The 17,118-nt window shown below is 35.1% G+C and overlaps 2 protein-coding genes across 2 annotated transcripts; both read left to right on the top strand.

Annotated features, from left to right (window-relative positions):
• Positions 1-536: 536 nt before the first annotated feature.
• On the top strand, positions 537-12,251 carry LOC130989627 (vacuolar protein sorting-associated protein 52 B-like). The gene is given in 18 exon segments (XM_057913653.1): positions 537-643; positions 2,713-2,770; positions 2,857-2,952; positions 4,371-4,472; positions 4,748-4,831; positions 5,210-5,290; positions 5,968-6,111; positions 6,668-6,759; positions 7,500-7,581; positions 8,212-8,394; positions 8,785-8,900; positions 8,987-9,045; positions 9,130-9,230; positions 10,329-10,379; positions 11,242-11,316; positions 11,613-11,670; positions 11,755-11,879; positions 11,881-12,251. Coding segments are annotated over 16 exon segments (1,620 nt in total). The 5' UTR covers positions 537-643; positions 2,713-2,770; positions 2,857-2,865; the 3' UTR covers positions 12,061-12,251.
• LOC130989657 (ubiquitin carboxyl-terminal hydrolase 10-like) lies at positions 11,895-16,473 on the top strand. The gene is given in 13 exon segments (XM_057913700.1): positions 11,895-12,026; positions 12,302-12,682; positions 12,765-12,905; positions 13,326-13,496; positions 13,900-14,157; positions 14,259-14,405; positions 14,879-15,279; positions 15,281-15,362; positions 15,449-15,605; positions 15,608-15,681; positions 15,936-16,009; positions 16,011-16,041; positions 16,043-16,473. Coding segments are annotated over 12 exon segments (1,935 nt in total). The 5' UTR covers positions 11,895-12,026; positions 12,302-12,334; the 3' UTR covers positions 16,094-16,473.
• The last annotated feature ends 645 nt before the right edge of the window (positions 16,474-17,118 follow it).

Here is a 17,118-nt window from a genome sequence, read left to right as displayed (position 1 = left end):
AATCAATAAAAGGTAATTCGGCTCAAATAAATCCACACTAATTCAAAGCTCTGATCATCAACGCAATAATTAATTAATCCCTATTAACCAACTAGTTATAGGATACCGTGATACGCACTGACATACCCCAATTCCTACTTACTGTGTCGATAGACGGCTAGATACGCTAGTCCTGCCTATTCCCCTTATTAAAATATAACCTAACTGGATACACCAGTCTTAGATTTAATATTCTAATAGCATTAAGATGAAGGAACCCAATTTAGACCAATTATCCTAGATACGCTAGTAATAATTAATCCACCAATTTATTCGTACTACGAACATGGTAGTTTTATCACTAATCAGCCCTATTCCAACAATTACAGATTGGAGGTGCTAATTGACTGTAATCCAATTTAATCTAAGTTGATCAGGCTTAAATAAAATCAGAATTATCTTTAAATCCTAGGAATAAATCGAAATCAACATGAACCAATTTTATGCTCAATTAGGTCTCACAGATAAATAAATTAGTGTTTTATTATTCTCGCTCAATATGATTAGAGATATCTACGTAGGTCGAGGCTAATGAGGGGCCCAGAAATGTGCTGGATTTGGGAGCATTTGTCGGAGAGTTGACTGATGAAGACAATGCGGCCAGGTTTCTTATTCTTTGTAACGCCCCAATTTTCATAAACTTTACTATTTAAAAATTTAGAGAACAAAAGATAGTAAAATAATAATTTCTTGATTTATAAGGAAAAATTTAAACTAATTTAAAAATCAATTTGCCAAAACTAAAGTAGTAACATAAAATGAAATAAAAATAAAACGATGAACTAAGTCTTAACAAGTTCAACTAAAAAGTTCAATACGAAATCTCTATCCCTAGTCATTCTCCACTTCCATGGCTACTTCGACTCTGAAACTGCAAAACTGAAAATATAAGGGGTGAGCATATTGAAAATATACTCAGTGAGAAACCATGCAAATATTCACATACGCTTAAACATGCAAATAATTCACATTGTCATACACAAATACTGATAATCTGATGGGCGAACTGAGAGCCCCTGAACATGTATTTCAACATGGCTAAATTTCTGAACATGTATTTCTACATGGCTGAACATGTATTTCAACATGGCTGATATTCTGAACATGTATTTCTACATGGCTGAACATGTATTTCAACATGGCTGATGTTCTGAACATGTATTTCTACATGGCTGAGCAAGTATAATCAAACATGAAATAAGAGCATATAAAAACATAAATGAATATAACCACAAGCATATAATCCCTCACCTTAATCTTGCCTTGAAATATTTTAACGAAACCTATATGATTTTATTCCGAAACAAACAAAAAAAAAAAAAAACTTAGAAACCGATCTTCTATGCGGAAAAATAAAATAAAATCAAGTTGGCGTTTTTTTACTCTCCTCCCGGCTATGTCTGTGTTCCCCATTTATATACTAGCAATAGAGAATCTTTGATAGGCTTGAGAATTTATTTGTGTCAATCTAACTTTATTTGTTCAAATTAATTATTAGTATGAAGATTAATATGCCATGCAATCATTCTTTTCATTAAAGAAAACTTAATAACGTGTTCCACTAGATAAGTGTATATACATATAATAATTGCATGCATATTTATGTATAGATTTCGAAGCAAAAATAATAATAATAATAATAATCGGTGACCTAATCTGCTAATACTTATTAATTTACGTATACATGTAGGAAAAAAAAATCTAATAAGAATATATCTACTTACATATACATATCCGCTAGGAAGTTCATATTTAATAATTATAGTTTGAATAGAATTAATATTACATATATATATATATATATATCGTAATTATCTCTACAAAGAAAATTAAGCTATAATAATAATAATAATAATAATAATAATAATAATAATAATAATAATAATAATAATAATAATAATAATAATAATAATAATAATAATAATAATAATAATAAGGGTTATTGGCGCCTAAATACACCAACTTTAGCGATAGTTTGGTTTTGCACATGAACTTTGAAAGGTGTAAAAAAATACATGAACTTTAATGTTGTAGCAATTTTATCACAAATTCAAATATTAGATATTCAAACTCCATAAAAATCTTATGATTTACGAATTTAGAGATGTCTTATACGATATCTTTTAGAGATGTCCTATACGGTGTCATTTTTTAAAATGTCCGATGAATACACGTTGATATTTCGATTTGTCACGTTAGCTTTAATTTGAGAATAAATTGAATTTGTGACATCGTATTGGACACCTCTAAAAGATATCGTATAATACATCTCTAAACTCGTAAATCGTAAGATTTTTATGGAGTTCGAATATCTTATATTTGAATTTGTGATAAAATTTTTACAACATTAAAGTTCATGTATTTTTTTACACCTTTCAAAGTTTATGTGCAAAACCAAACTACCCTCAAAGTTGGTGTATTTAGGTGCTAATAACCCTAATAATAATCTAGATAAAAAAAATAAGTGGTGCATATCTATATGTTTCATGTAATTATCTAAAAAAAAAATAAGCTATAAAAGAAAATACTAATAATTCAACCTATATATTAAATCTAAATATTTGGGGTGTTACATTCTTCACCTCTTCGTTGTTACTTGCCACACCGTTTTTTTATTAATTTGATCATTTCGCCAACATGCTGTATTGCCCTGCCCTATCTTTGTTGTATCAGTGATGATTTCTCACTTGAAGGACTAGAGCAGGAGCTTCAAGACTGTAAAACTGATGATGTATGTCTTCACCAGTTTCCTGCGCTCTGCTACTTGATGATCTTTGTAACTTGCCTCTAAATTTTATTTTCTCATTTGCCTTGAAGGCGGTTGCTATGATACTGTCGAAAGGTTCATCATTGCGGGACTACACCAGGGATGTCGAGAACAATCTAAGGCAGATCGAACTCGAGTCTATTGAGGTTTGGGTTCAATACTTCTTCCTCTATTTATATCAGGCATAGATAGTGATGCTTATTAGTTTCTGTTGGAAATATGGTTTTAAGCCATATCTGAAAATTATTATTTAATTAAATATTTATTATTTAATTAAAATAATTATTGGATGTTAATCTACATCTTGAGTAGATCAACGTGATATACTTGAAGTCTCAAAACCGATTTCCGATGAGTGAGATATTGTATGTCAAAGTTTGGATGTTGAAGAGGAAAAATAACATTTGTTATGTTATCCCACATTGGAAAACATAGAGATGTTTTTCATGTATAAGAATAGCAAAGCACATGGAGTTAATAAATTGACTTGTGGGCTTGCTAGTGGGCTTGATCTAAGTACTAGCCTCGCGCGCCGCCGCCGCCGACGATTGGACGGACGACGTCGCCGCCGCCGCCGGACGGGCGGGTCGGGTACGGGCCGCGGCCAAGGACTTGGATCTTGGCAATTGGTGCTTTAGGGTGGTGTTTGGGGCCCAAACTATTTTTTGGACCAACTCCATTGGGCTTTTAATTTTTGGCCCAACAGAATTATTTTATTGGCCCAACAGAATTTAATTCCCAAGCCCAGCACCAGCCCACAACAGCAACAGTTGACATCAGCAGAAGCTGGAAGCACGCCAGTACGACTTCTGCATGGCAACTTCGTTTTTGCAGCTGATTTTCTTCAATGACTGCGCCCACCGGCCATCATCTTCAACACTTACGACTTCCAGCCGTCGGAGTGGAATTCAATGTATTGAATTCATACTTACCACATGTCTATAAATAGACTTGTGGAGAGCATGCAGAAGGAATGAACAACACCAACAAATTTCTGTATTCTGCCAATTAAACTCACACTCTCAGCAAACACTTGTGCTCAGTTCTTGATCCTATTAAGTTTGCCGGAGCTCGCCGGATTGTGGTGCTACATCCGACGAGACGTAGTCGTTTTACCTTTGGGGAAGATACGCCAAACCGAAGAGCACTACCGGGGCGATAATCTTCTTGCGGGAAGAGATTCATCTCGACTCGACTTTGTTTATACGTATAATTTATTTATACAGTGTATTTCAGTTGTATCGAATTATTTGAGTTGTAATTTCTCAAATTATTTACTTTGTAATATTTTCAATTATTTTGAGTTGTAATTTCTCAAAAATAAATATTTTGTAATATCTCGATCGTGTACCCGGTTCTAACAGTTTCTTGCAGTAATACTTAATCTGTCCTGGAACGTCCTGCCCTTATGAGAGTCTGCTATGCCTTTAACCATTATAGCATTTCAAGAGAAATCATCCACAATACATCTAGGATAATTCTACATATGATATGTTTATATTTGGGACTGACATTTGAGCTTTGCTAACTTGTGGCACTCCTTTTCCTTTTGGGTCAATGCCAGGACTATATTAAAGAAAGTGACAATCTAGTCTCACTTCATGATCAAATTTATGATTGTGACACCATCCTTTCGCAAATGGAAAAGCTCCTTAGTGAATTTCAGGTACGGCATATTAATACTTAATTACAGCCCAGTTGCTTCTCAAATTACTAGAGTATTACTGCTCAACAGTGAATTTGCTTCTTTTCTTTGTTCGGGGTGGGGAGATTTGTTTTGGTTTCTTTTCAGCAAAGTTCGATATAATCTTCCTTCTCTTTTTGGTCTTACTTCACAACGCTCGTGCAGTCATGCTTTTAGTGAATCATTTACTCAGTATTCATTTTTTCCTCTTAAGAATTGCAGCAGAAAGATCTTACTCTTTAAATATCATTTGCTAGGCAGAGATAGGTTCAATTAGTTCTGACATAAAGATTCTTCAAGAGAAGTCTTTGTATATGGGGCTCAAGCTGAAGAATCGAAAGGTAACATTATTCATACAGCCTTAGAATTTGTGTGTCATTGTTGCATGTAAATAGTATATCAAAAGATTTATTACCCTGTAGTTTCTTTGCATGCTTAAGCGAAAATTTTGGTATCCATTCTTGCTAACCTGTTGGTTTCTAAGTCTAACCCCTTGAACCATCTTGTCGAATATTCAAATGTCTGAAACTATTCCACCATCTTATCTATCTTTCTGGATTCGAGAAGAATGCAAAGTAATTTGTGGTTAATTTTATTTCTCATGTGAAGATCATTTATTTTCAGATTTGTTCAGAACGTGTTCACAAGGTTTTGGTATTCCATTTTGTTCCCTTGTGCTCCTATAAAGTTCCCTGATAACTATTAGTTTTATTTGTCAGGTTGCAGAATCAAAATTGGCTAAATTTGTTGAGGAAATAATTGTTCCACCAAGGATGATAGACATTATAGTTGACGGAGAGGTACTTGAGGCTTTTGTTAGTGCCCCCACTATCCTATTCTCTTACTTTTATCTTTCATCTTTGAAAATCAAAATAATCTGACTCTGTTGGCTGCATAATTTTATATCTTTCCTACTCCCTCTGTCCCACAAAAACATGAACGTTTTTTCATTTTAGGGTTTCACAAAAACATGAACATTTCCTTTTTTGTACATTACCCCATTACTTTTTATCCATCCTTTTTATACTTATTCACAAAAAAACCATCATGGTCCACCACTCTTTTTCCTTAATTAATTCATTACTCTCACAACACTTTATGAAGTGGGACCCATTTTCCATTCACAATAATTTTCAACTAACATTTCTTAAGACCCGTGCCACTCCCAATTGTCATGTTTTTGTGAGACGGAGGGAAAATTATTTTATCTATCACCGAATAATATATATATATATATATATATATATATATATATATATATATATCTTCTATATTATGCTACAAGGATTTACTCGCTATCCTTTGGGTTACAAGTTTACTATATCTTTTGTATTTAACATTTTTTAGTTCTATGTCTCATGGGAATATGATTGTTGCTCATTTTAATAAAGTCTTGCTTTGGGGTGATAATTGTTTGGTTTATAATTTTGTTTTAATATGTCATGGTTAGTGAACAGTATGTTGATAACCCTCACAGGTGAATGAGGAGTATATGAGAACCCTTGAGATTCTTAGTAAAAAGCTGAAGTTTGTTGGAATTGATACCATGGTGAAAACATCCAAAGCTTTAAATGATGTTCAACCTGAACTAGAAAAGCTTCGTCAAAAAGCAGTTTCAAAGGTATGTTCGAAGTGAATAATCATAAAGTGTTGGAGCAAAACTGAGGTTAGAGCTTTTCACTTATATCATTACATAGTTATAATAGGCTTTAGTTTTCAAGCTTGGGTTTCTTTTTCTCTTCTTTTCGGGATTGGGCTTGTGTGTGTGTGTGGTGGGTGGGTGTTCTGGGGGGGGGACTTGGTGCTTCATGTTTATAATAGCGAGCTCTGATGTCATTTTTTTGCCCTTCTCTACTTGGAGTTCTTGATTTTATAGGTGTTTCACGTTTGGCGAACAATTGTATCATGCTCTTGCTATACACTTTTTTTCACTTTGAGCCGGTGATTATGCCATTAACAAACACGGAAAACTTAGTTTCCCTGGCCTTTTAGGTGCATTCTAGTTACTAAGAATTGGAATTCATGACAAATTGTAGAGGTCGCTAATGCCAAACAAAGACTCTGTGGATCAGATTAGACATTATAATGTTAATTGTTTTATAATTATAATTACAGAACTGCTGTATATATGTAATATAAACTGACTGATTTTCCTTTTCCCCTGTCCCTTCTGAAAGGTGTTTGACTTCATGGTTCAGAAACTAAATGCTTTGAGGAAACCCAAGACAAACGTTCAGATTCTTCAGCAAAGTGTTCTTATAAAATACAAGTAAGATATTGCTCTTCTTGTTGGTTGAAACTACAATCCAGATCGAGGTAAATTGGAGTTGTGCAGCATTAGCGAAATTAACTTCCATTAAACATGAGCAGCTTCTGTTTTAAGCTTTAACCTTGAATTTAATTTCTCTCAACTGATAGAAAATAATCAGCATTGATGTTATTAGCTTGTAAAAGAAATATTTTGTGAACAAAAAGGATACTTATGTAAACTTTTGTATTCACTTCAGTAATATGGATATCTTGATTTTTGGTGTTGGTCATTGACCTTTAATAATTTGTGACACACTCTGACCATGTGATTTGGAAGAATGAATCTCTGCCATATCTGCCGACTGTACTTCTGTTGGTCCAATATGCTGGAAGAACAATCTTTGGAATTTTTGTTGATTTTTCTAACTAGTCATCTATGCGACTTGATAATGCTGAAGTCATCACCAGGAGTTATTGAGAAAATAATTATTTATCCCTGGGAACAAACGCTTATGAATATGTTTACCACATCCTTTGGAAAAGATCAGATTTGCTTTGGTAATTAAAAAGTACTAGGAAATGCTGCCCACATGGTTGGGTGTAGCAGTAACTCTGTCTTGCTTCGGTAGAATACTACGCCATGTACTCATTTTACTCTCATATTGTTTCTTGTGCTGAACGTGTTTTGATGTTGTGAATTTGTGGGTTTTCTAAACAATGGTCAACATACAATATTTCAATTTTCTGTTACACATGCAGATATGTGATTTTGTTTCTAAAGGAGCATGGGAAGGAGGTGTATCATGACGTTCGTGCTGCATATATTGACACCATGAATAAGGTATTTATCATGCACAATGTTGTTTGTAGATGATTAATTAGTGTAATTGCATCCCAATTCCCAAATACAAGTCACTTCTTGAAGTGATTGTAAGTATCTGCTCAATCTACTGTCCGACTTGTCCTTTACACCCTTTCGTGAACTTGATTGTCATCTTTACTTTTGTTTGGTTGAATATTTAACTATGGACACTGAAATACCAACATCATTGAATTGACCATTCTGACCTTTTATATATTTTACTGGTTCAGCAACTTTCAATTATCATGGAATGGAAACAATCGGTACTTTAGCTTGTCTGAATACTTTCTTTCATGTCTGCACCACCAGAACATATAAATAGATTTTGAGGAATAGGAACTCTTCCTTTAGATTATTTAACTGGCTTCTAGTGGAATTCGCAGTTCTCCTCTTGAGGGCCTTTATTCAATACCTTACTTCACTGGAAGTTAGCTGCCATATAAATACTTGTGTTTGCCTGGTTTTAGCCTTCCTTGGGTTTTTTAGTGTTAGATGTGATCTCTTGCTAAGTCATGAAAGTTCCACGATCTCTTCTTTTTTCCTTTTGTACTAGTTACACATGCTAGTGAAGCCATTATTCTTACATATATACATGATTCTATTTTGCAGGTCTTAAGTACAAACATCCGAGCTTATATTCAAGCCTTAGAGAAGTTGCAATTAGATATAGCAACATCCAATGATTTGATTGGTATTGACACAAGAAGCACCAGTCTTTTTTTGAGAGGAAGGGAACCATTGAAAAATCGGTCTGCTGTTTCCGCCTTAGGAGAAAGGATAAATATTCTCAAGGTGTGAATCCGTTATCAATACACCCTTTCAAGACCTGTTATTTCAATGCTCAGTGGTCCTGCCTCATTAAATTTAACTCTTTTGCGCATCAATAATAGAAGGTTGATGTCCCACAAAATAGGAGTCCACCCTAGTAGTAGTAGTAGTAGTAGTATTAGTAGTATATCTCAGCATCTAGACCTTGTGATGTGATGATTCTCTTATAACTGAATTCTCTGCCCTAAAAATCACAGAGAACTGTCATGTTGTCTCTACTTTGTATAAGGTTCCACATGTAGTTCTAGCTATGCCATGTTCTTGTTCTGTCATAGCAACCATCTGCATTCATCAAAGAAGCTGACGTTATACTTTCTCAATGTGCATCTCGCTTCTTCTCTCGTTCCTTTACAGGAAATTGATGAATCTGCTTTGATTCCACATATAGCTGAAGCCAGTTCTAAAAAGTATCCTTATGAAGTCCTTTTTAGGAGCTTGCAGAAGTTGCTAATGGATACTGCTACTTCTGAGTACGATCAATAATTTCTTGGATCTTATTTGAACTTAATATGTACTCTTCTACCATATGCTGAACTTACCTAGTGTCATCTGTCAGATATCTATTCTGCGATGAATTCTTTGGAGAAGAATCAATGTTTTATGACATATTTGCAGGTATGTGATTTTTTTTGGTGTCAAGTTTACCTCCTAACCATTATCCAATAAGTTTTTGAGACACCTCATTTACTAAACTTTCAGGTACATTCTTAGTAATTGACGAACACATGAATACAATTCTCCCTAACTGTTTTGATGCGATTGGTCTGATGCTCATGATTCGTATTATATACCAGCACCAGGTAACATATGAAGTGATTGGATCTTCTTATTTGAGTTGTCTTCAATGCAGTATAACCTTGATGGTGTCATCTTCTCCATCATCACTATAATTCCTTTAGTTTCATGTAATCAAGTTTCAGGTAAAATAAAATTTTACTCCCTCCGTCCCAACGAAGATGCTACATTTCTAAATATGAAAAAAATAAGGGATTTTAATTGCAGAATTACAACTACTTAATCACTCCCTTATTACCTTCTCTCTCCTACATCACTTTATTATCTTATCTCTCCTACTTTATTATCACTTTATTACCTTCTGCCTCCTACTTTTTATCACTTTATTACTTTTTCTCTCCTACTTTATCACTTTTATACTACACACTTAAAACACTAATTTACAATTCCTTAAATCCCGTGCCGAAAAGAAATGTATCATCTTGGCTGGGACGGAGGGAGTATTTACTAGTTGCTTTTGCCTTTATGGAAGATGATAAGTATTGTACTGAACGTGATTTATTTTCCTTTCTATGGTGGTTAGCTGCTTGTAGTGACGAATCAGGGTCATATTTATTTTCCTTTCTATGGTGGTTAGTTGCTTGTAGTGACGAATCAGGGTCATATTTTTAATGATCAAATGCTTGGCACTTGGCAGTGATCCAGAATTTTCTCCGATTGAGTTTCCATCACTTTGGTTCTTATAATCTTATATTTAAAGGGTTGGTATAACCATAACTCCTAAATAACCATATTTCAGTTTTCGGACATACAACTTATATTGTAACCATAGCAATTTTTGGTGCTCTACAGTCTCTTTTCCTGTATTAATTCTCCCTGGAGCATGTATCTTGTAACCAATATATGGTCTCACTGCAGTGGGTCTATTTGTATCTGTGTTCTCCACCCTCATTTTTCTCCCCCTCTATTTCCCATTTCGTGTAATAAGCAGGGGCGGGCTGTGAGTTACAAGTGCTTCCATGAAGCATGACATCTGGTTTATTCTCGAGTTCTATCTGGAAAAATTGAGTGCATCCATATCTATGCTTCCATAAAGTCTATCTTTTTATTCTGCAGTTCTTGAGGTCATATAATCTGAATTGCTTATATTGTTTTTTTTTCAGCTTATAATGTCTCGGAGGCGAATACCATGCCTTGATTCATACTTGGATAAGGTACATGTCATCAGTTCTTCTAAGTGAACATATGGCATGGCCCCTGCGTGATGGATCTAATTGTTTTATCTTTCTTCATCTGCCTGGTTTTGTGTGTATACCCTACTAGCAGATGGGTTTCTGGGGTGTAAATCTGTGTTTTCTTCCAGTTATCATATATTATTCAGCGTAGCCCTCTTTTTTCTGCTCGCAAAGCAGGTATGGGTTTTGTGTTGACTGTTGAGTGAATACCTTGGACCTTTTAAAGAAAATTGTAACTCATTTATGGATAGTGGGCTCTATTGAGTTAGAGTGGAATGGTGATTGAAGTAGGAGCATTAGTTTAAGCTTCACCAGAACAGAGTGTCTAGTTCCACAACCAGACTTGAGTATGATCTGACCTATGTTTGTTGTATGTCTAAAATATGCAATCTAGAGGCCAACAACAATGGTGACAATTTAAAGTGATGGAGACATTTGAAACTTTCTTTGTAATCATGCTTACAATTTACCTACAAGCTTGTTATTTTACTATATGTATGCAGTTTTCTATTTCTAAAGTAATGTAGGCTCTAAAATGATCTTATTCTGGTGCAAACCTTGAATAATCATTTCGCATAAGTCACCAATCGTAATTTCTTAAATATTTGGTAGTTACTGTGCCGGATGAATCTACCAAAAATGGTTTTGGTACTTAAACTTAGAAAATTATGTGGCATAAAATCTTAAACTCATTCTGGAATGAATGCGAGCAGGTTAATATTTCCCTATGGCCACGGTTTAAGATGGTGTTTGACATGCACGTACCAATATAAGAGAAATCCATATTTTATTGTAGTAATCAGCTTCCTGCTTTTTCTAATGCCTACCATGTATATTTCAGGAAGCTGGTCCTGATGGTGGAAAAATTCAAATGCACTTTGAAGAGTTTCTGAAGAGCAATACGGCCATTTATGTGGTAATCTTGACCATTTCAGCTCGTTTATCTGCTGTTGGCTAATGCTTCAAGGAAATTGCTTTTTGCCTTTTTCCATTTGAGCATGTCATTTTGAAAAAAAAAGAGAGATTCCAATTGAAGGTAAAATAAGATTTCAAGATCATGTGTAGTACTTGTAGTAGTAGACTTCTCTATTTGGAGAAAAATGGGTGATGGGTAATGAGGTACTGTAAAACTATTTTTGCACGGACTGTTACCAGATAGCACATGTCTGGTTGACTGCTTTGCTTAACCTGAGTATTGAACTTTTTGTGCAGGAGGAACTACTTGCAGAACACTTCCATGACCTAATCAAGTTTGTAAAGACAAGAGCTTGTATGTCCGGCAACATATTTTTCGGTATCATTATAGTTTGTCTTCCTGGAATATATTTGTCTGATTTTATCTATGAATTGTCAGCTGAGGACCCAAGTTCTGGGTCAGAGCGGCCAATAACTGTGAGTGAAGTTGAAAGTATCGTGAAGGACTTCGGCAGCAGATGGAAAGCTGCAATAGAGTTGATGCATAATGATGTCATTACTTCCTTATAGCAACTTTTTGTGCGGTATGGAAATTCTGAGAGCTGCTTTGACTCAATTGCTGCTTTACTACACCAGGCTTTCAGATTGCATGAAGAAAATTGCTGGTGGGTCTGCATTGAACAAGGATTTGGTTTCCATATCTTCAATAATGTATGAAATTAGGAAATACTCGAGAACATTTTAATGTTTCACTTCATTTATCTTGAGATGCTCGTTTCTGTTAACTTGTAAGCTGTTGTTTGTGCACTATACTTGTAAAGAGCTTAATAGTCTTGTGTATAGGATGCCCATGCGTTGTCTGTCATTTTTATTTTTTTCCTCATTTGTATAGGTTTTAATATAGATTAATGAAAGATTTCACAATGTAGTCTTTTTAATCAGCTTCACTCTTCTCTTCCCCCCCCCCCCCCCCCCCCTTGTTTTAGGTACTTCTTGAGGTGCCAAGTGATGGTTTTGGCATGGATTCAACTGGGAATGGCTTAGCATTGGTTCCAGTGGAACCTTCAAGGTCAATCTTTTCAATTGCTGGTGGTCCAACTATGTGTAATGGGAATTCAATTGGTTATAACCCCATTTACCAGCGAAGTACATCTACTTCTACATATGGAGATATGGAAGATGGATTTGAGGGTTTGAAGCCTGCAACAAGAGGAGATAGGGGTGGCTTGGCTGGATTGCAGAATTTGGGGAACACTTGCTTCATGAACAGTTCGCTTCAGTGTTTAGTTCATACACCACCCCTTGCTGATTACTTCCTGCAAGATTATAGCGATGAAATCAACAGACAGAACCCCCTGAGAATGCATGTAATTTCTTTACTATCTGTAGTTCTAGATTTCATGATGGAGACTTTTGTAGCAAAAAATCCTTACTATATCAATGTTACAGGGAGAGCTCACTCTTGCATTTGGTGAATTATTGAGGAAACTCTGGTCACCTGGTCGAGCTCCTGTTGCCCCTCGTGCATTTAAGGGGAAACTTGCACGTTTTGCTCCACAGTTCAGTGGCTATAACCAGCATGATTCGCAGGTTAGTTTTGTTCCTTAATAGAATATACGATACTTGAAGTCATGCAGGTGTAGACTCAAAATCTCTCTTACCTGTTAAAAAAATTGTTTTATTAATGTACAGTAACTTCATGAAAATTGTTATGCTTACAGAACATTCACTTAGATTATATGATATGAACATGAAATGAAAATCTTAGCTTGTGTTTTGATATGTTGTGATTTGTCATTTTTAATTTTAATGCGCTTTATTTTTGCAGCTATATTAAACTGTAAATTTCTATGCACTCTCTTCCATTATGTTGATTTTTATGAGAAGTGGTTCTACAATAAGTATGCGGAATTGTGACGTACAGTGACATATAAAGAACCATATTAGGACCCTCTCCTCATTTTCCTGTTTTATTCAGCTTTAGATGGATGATATATAACTTTTTCTCAGGAGCTGCTTGCCTTTCTGCTTGATGGGCTGCACGAAGATTTAAATCGTGTTAAGCAGAAACCATATATTGAGATTAAGGATTCTGATGGTCGACCCGACGAGGATGTTGCGGATGAGTTGTGGAGGTATCTCAAGGCGAGGAATGATTCTGTAATTGTGGATATCTGTCAGGTATATTGGGTCCAAGGTTTAGCCTTTGCTGAGATTAGTAACATCAATTAAATATTTGATATCGGTTTTTTACTTTTAAATATTCATTATAATATCCAAACTAATGGGTTCCTTTTATTGTATTTTATTTCTGTTATGTGAAGCTGTATATTTTAATATTGCTATATTTCTAGATTTTCCTTAATTTTCTGATCTTCTCTTTGCCTTGAGTTGAAATAACATTAATGCCATGTCTTATTTCATAATCAGCAATAGATATTTGTTGATCTTAATTGTTTCCACAAAATTGAGTTTCCAGATACCTTCAGTTGTTGGAAACTTTCCTAGTGACTCTGTTTTCAAATTTTATTATGACGTTTAATTTTATCAGTGGCATCTGTCTAACAATAGGAAACTTCTACAGGGCCAATACAAATCGACGCTGGTTTGCCCTGTTTGTGACAAAATTTCTATAACATTTGATCCCTTCATGTATCTATCGCTACCTCTTCCTTCAACAGCCACTAGGTTGATGACAGTAACAGTGTTTTATGGTGATGGAAGTGGCCTTCCTATGGCCTTCACAGTTACTGTTCTGAAGCAAGGATGCTGTAAAGACCTTAACCAGGCTTTGGGTGTTGCATGCTGCTTACGTAATGATGAATACTTGCTTCTTGCTGAGGTAGATATTATCTGTATTTATTTATCAATTGCTATTTGCATTTGAGAGTTCTGCATTAAATATATATCTCCAGTTTATACTTAGAAGGCCTTGATCTCCAGGTTTATGAACATCGGATATATCGTTACCTGGAAAATCCATCAGAACCTTTGGTAACAATCAAGGATGATGATCATATTGTTGCCTACAGGCTCCCCAGAAGGGAGGTGGATTTAACAAAACTAGAGATATGCCATCGGTATCAGGATATGTGAGTTCTCCTTTTTTTTGGGTAACTCTTAGATGTCTTCATTTGGAAATTAGAAGCATTCGGCCGCCATGACTTTTTTTTTTTTAAAATCATTAATGTCCTCAACTTCTAACAATTTAAGATTTCCAATTGGCTAAGCTTTTCTATGCATGAAGTTGGTTTAGGATGATGAGAAGTTTACAGTGGTCTGCTTTATCATTAAGATTGTAGAATTTTTCTTGGAAAAGAAGTTCAAGAGGAGAATCTATAGGCTTATGTTTCTTGAACTAACATGTTTTTGTGATGTTGGTCCTAGGCAATAATATTATAGTTGATGTATGAAGATTTCTAACCCTTTTTATTCTCTTTAGTGGAAGATAAAGATCATGTTTCTTTATTTTTTTGATGGCCGAATGACTTGTTATATTATGTAGATGTTGATTTAATCATAAATATTTCACTTTCAATTTCTCTGGTTGTTGACCACAATACCACTTCCATTCCATCTTCCTAACACCTTTAGTTACTATCATGGAGGACCCACTTTCTGGGGCTGGTATAGATCTTGCTGTTAAGAGGATGGTCTCCCCTTTGAGAAGGAAAGCATTTCTTACATCTACACCAGGTCACCGTAGTGGAGAAAATGGCTCTGCTTTTAATGCATTGGATGAAGAGATGAAGAGCTCTGGTTCCCATTTGGGACCTGCTATCCAGTCAACAGAAGAAATAGAGTTAGAAGGAATGTCCAGCAGGGAGTTGTCATTCCAGCTTTGGCCAATAGTGAAGGATTCATCTGTAAGACCTGCTCGTAAGGTAAAAGTCATGCTGGACTGGACTGATAAGGAGCATGAGCTCTATGATTCCAGCTATTTAAAGGATCTTCCCGAGGTTCACAAAGCAAGAGGCTATCTCCCTATTTTCATGTCTGGATGCATTTCTAAAAGAGGAGCCCTTAGGCCTTGATGATATGTGGTATAGTAGAATGCCTGAAATGTTTTGAGTTTATATTAACCTCTTTTAACAGGTTGATTGTTCTTACCTTGTGTCTCATTCTCAAATAATTGTCCACAATGCAAGGAACATAGGCAGGTAAGTAAAAAGTTGGACTTATGGAGGTTGCCAGATATTCTTGTCTTTCACTTGAAGCGGTTCTCATATAGCAGATGGCTGAAAAACAAACTTATTCATAATCTCGATTTGAGCAAATATGTGAAAAGTAAGGGCATCTGAAGGATCACATGCTTAGTAACCACTATGGAGGCCTTGGTGGAGGGCACTATTCTGCTTATTGCAAGGTAATTGTATTCAGTTTTTCAACTACATGGTTTTATATACATGTCCTGTGACTTTTGGTGAGAGAAAACTTTATATGATCATAACATTCATTGAGGCCTATATTTTTCAATCTAAAAACTAGCAGTCTGTGAATTTTGAAAAGTCACATGGCTCTTTTCATAGTTGGGCTAAATTTCATGAGTAGGTTTCGTAATTTATGCATATTGCATCATGCCGTTACCAACTTTGATATTGTAGTTAACTTTTCTTCCAGTTAACCGATGGCAAGTGGTACCATTTTGACGATGCTCACGTATCCCCAGTCAATGAGTCTGAAATCAAGACATCTGCTGTTCTACCAACGAGTTAAGCCTACAGGCTACAGCCGTCGGTAAAGTGGGTGAACCATCAGATGGCCATAGGACATGTTGAAGTATGTGCGGTTTACTTTGATCGTATAATATGCTAATGATGATGTGGCTGCCAAGCTTAATGGAGATCAGATATGATGGTGGCAATGGCGACGCCGAACAAGTGCTTGCGATCTTAGAAAGGATCATTTTGGTATTGCCTATTATTTGATTGCTGTAATTTTTTTTGTAGGGAAGTTCTATAGAGCAATGAGGTATATTAAATCCTAGGCGATGCTACATTTCTTGGGATTCCGTCTCATGCAGTTCTCTGCTCAATATACCTACCAACTCTGTTGCGGTTTTAGCTTTATAATATTTTCATAATTAGGGATTAAGATATCGTAATAAGGTTATGCCCACCACGATCTTAAGTATTTAACCAAGACAATTGTTTATAACTAGGGTTGTACAAACGTTAAATAAATGGAAATATTTACCATAATCAATTTTCAAAGTTTCATAACCTCGACTGTGGTGGAGCTGAGCACAAATGGAATCCATGTTAATATCCGATGCTTGGACCACTTTTTGTCTCGCTGCAAAACAGTTGAGCAATAATAATCAGGTCACACAAATTTAAAAATTTATAAAAATTTTGTATAACTGCACGAAATCAATTCGTTATTATTTTCACATGACAAATTAAGAATATATAGTACAATTTATAGTACATATTAATTTCCCCATTGACAATGTTGTTCGAGAATAAAATCAACATTTCATTTTTTTTTTTATGATAACATTTCAAATACTCCCTCTGTCCCACTATATCTGGGACTCTTTCTATTTAAGGCGTCCTACTGTAAGTGAGACTCTTTCCTTTTTTGATAAAGATTTTACCCTTTAAATACATTTTCACTTTTTCACCTACAAACAAAATACACTTTTCTTAATTTCCGTGTACAAAAAAAAGGTCTTACATACAGTGAGACGGATGGAGTATTATTAAAACTCATTACCAATTGTTACTATGACTTTGAAATTCAGACTCGAAAAGCAATACAAAAAATCAAATAATATACTTACTAATACAGGCCAAATAAA

This window comes from Salvia miltiorrhiza, chromosome 6 (genome assembly GCF_028751815.1).
Source record: "Salvia miltiorrhiza cultivar Shanhuang (shh) chromosome 6, IMPLAD_Smil_shh, whole genome shotgun sequence".
NCBI classification, from domain to species: domain Eukaryota; kingdom Viridiplantae; phylum Streptophyta; class Magnoliopsida; order Lamiales; family Lamiaceae; genus Salvia; species Salvia miltiorrhiza.
Note: the sequence above shows the minus strand (reverse complement) of the source record. Positions and strands in the feature narration are given on the sequence as shown.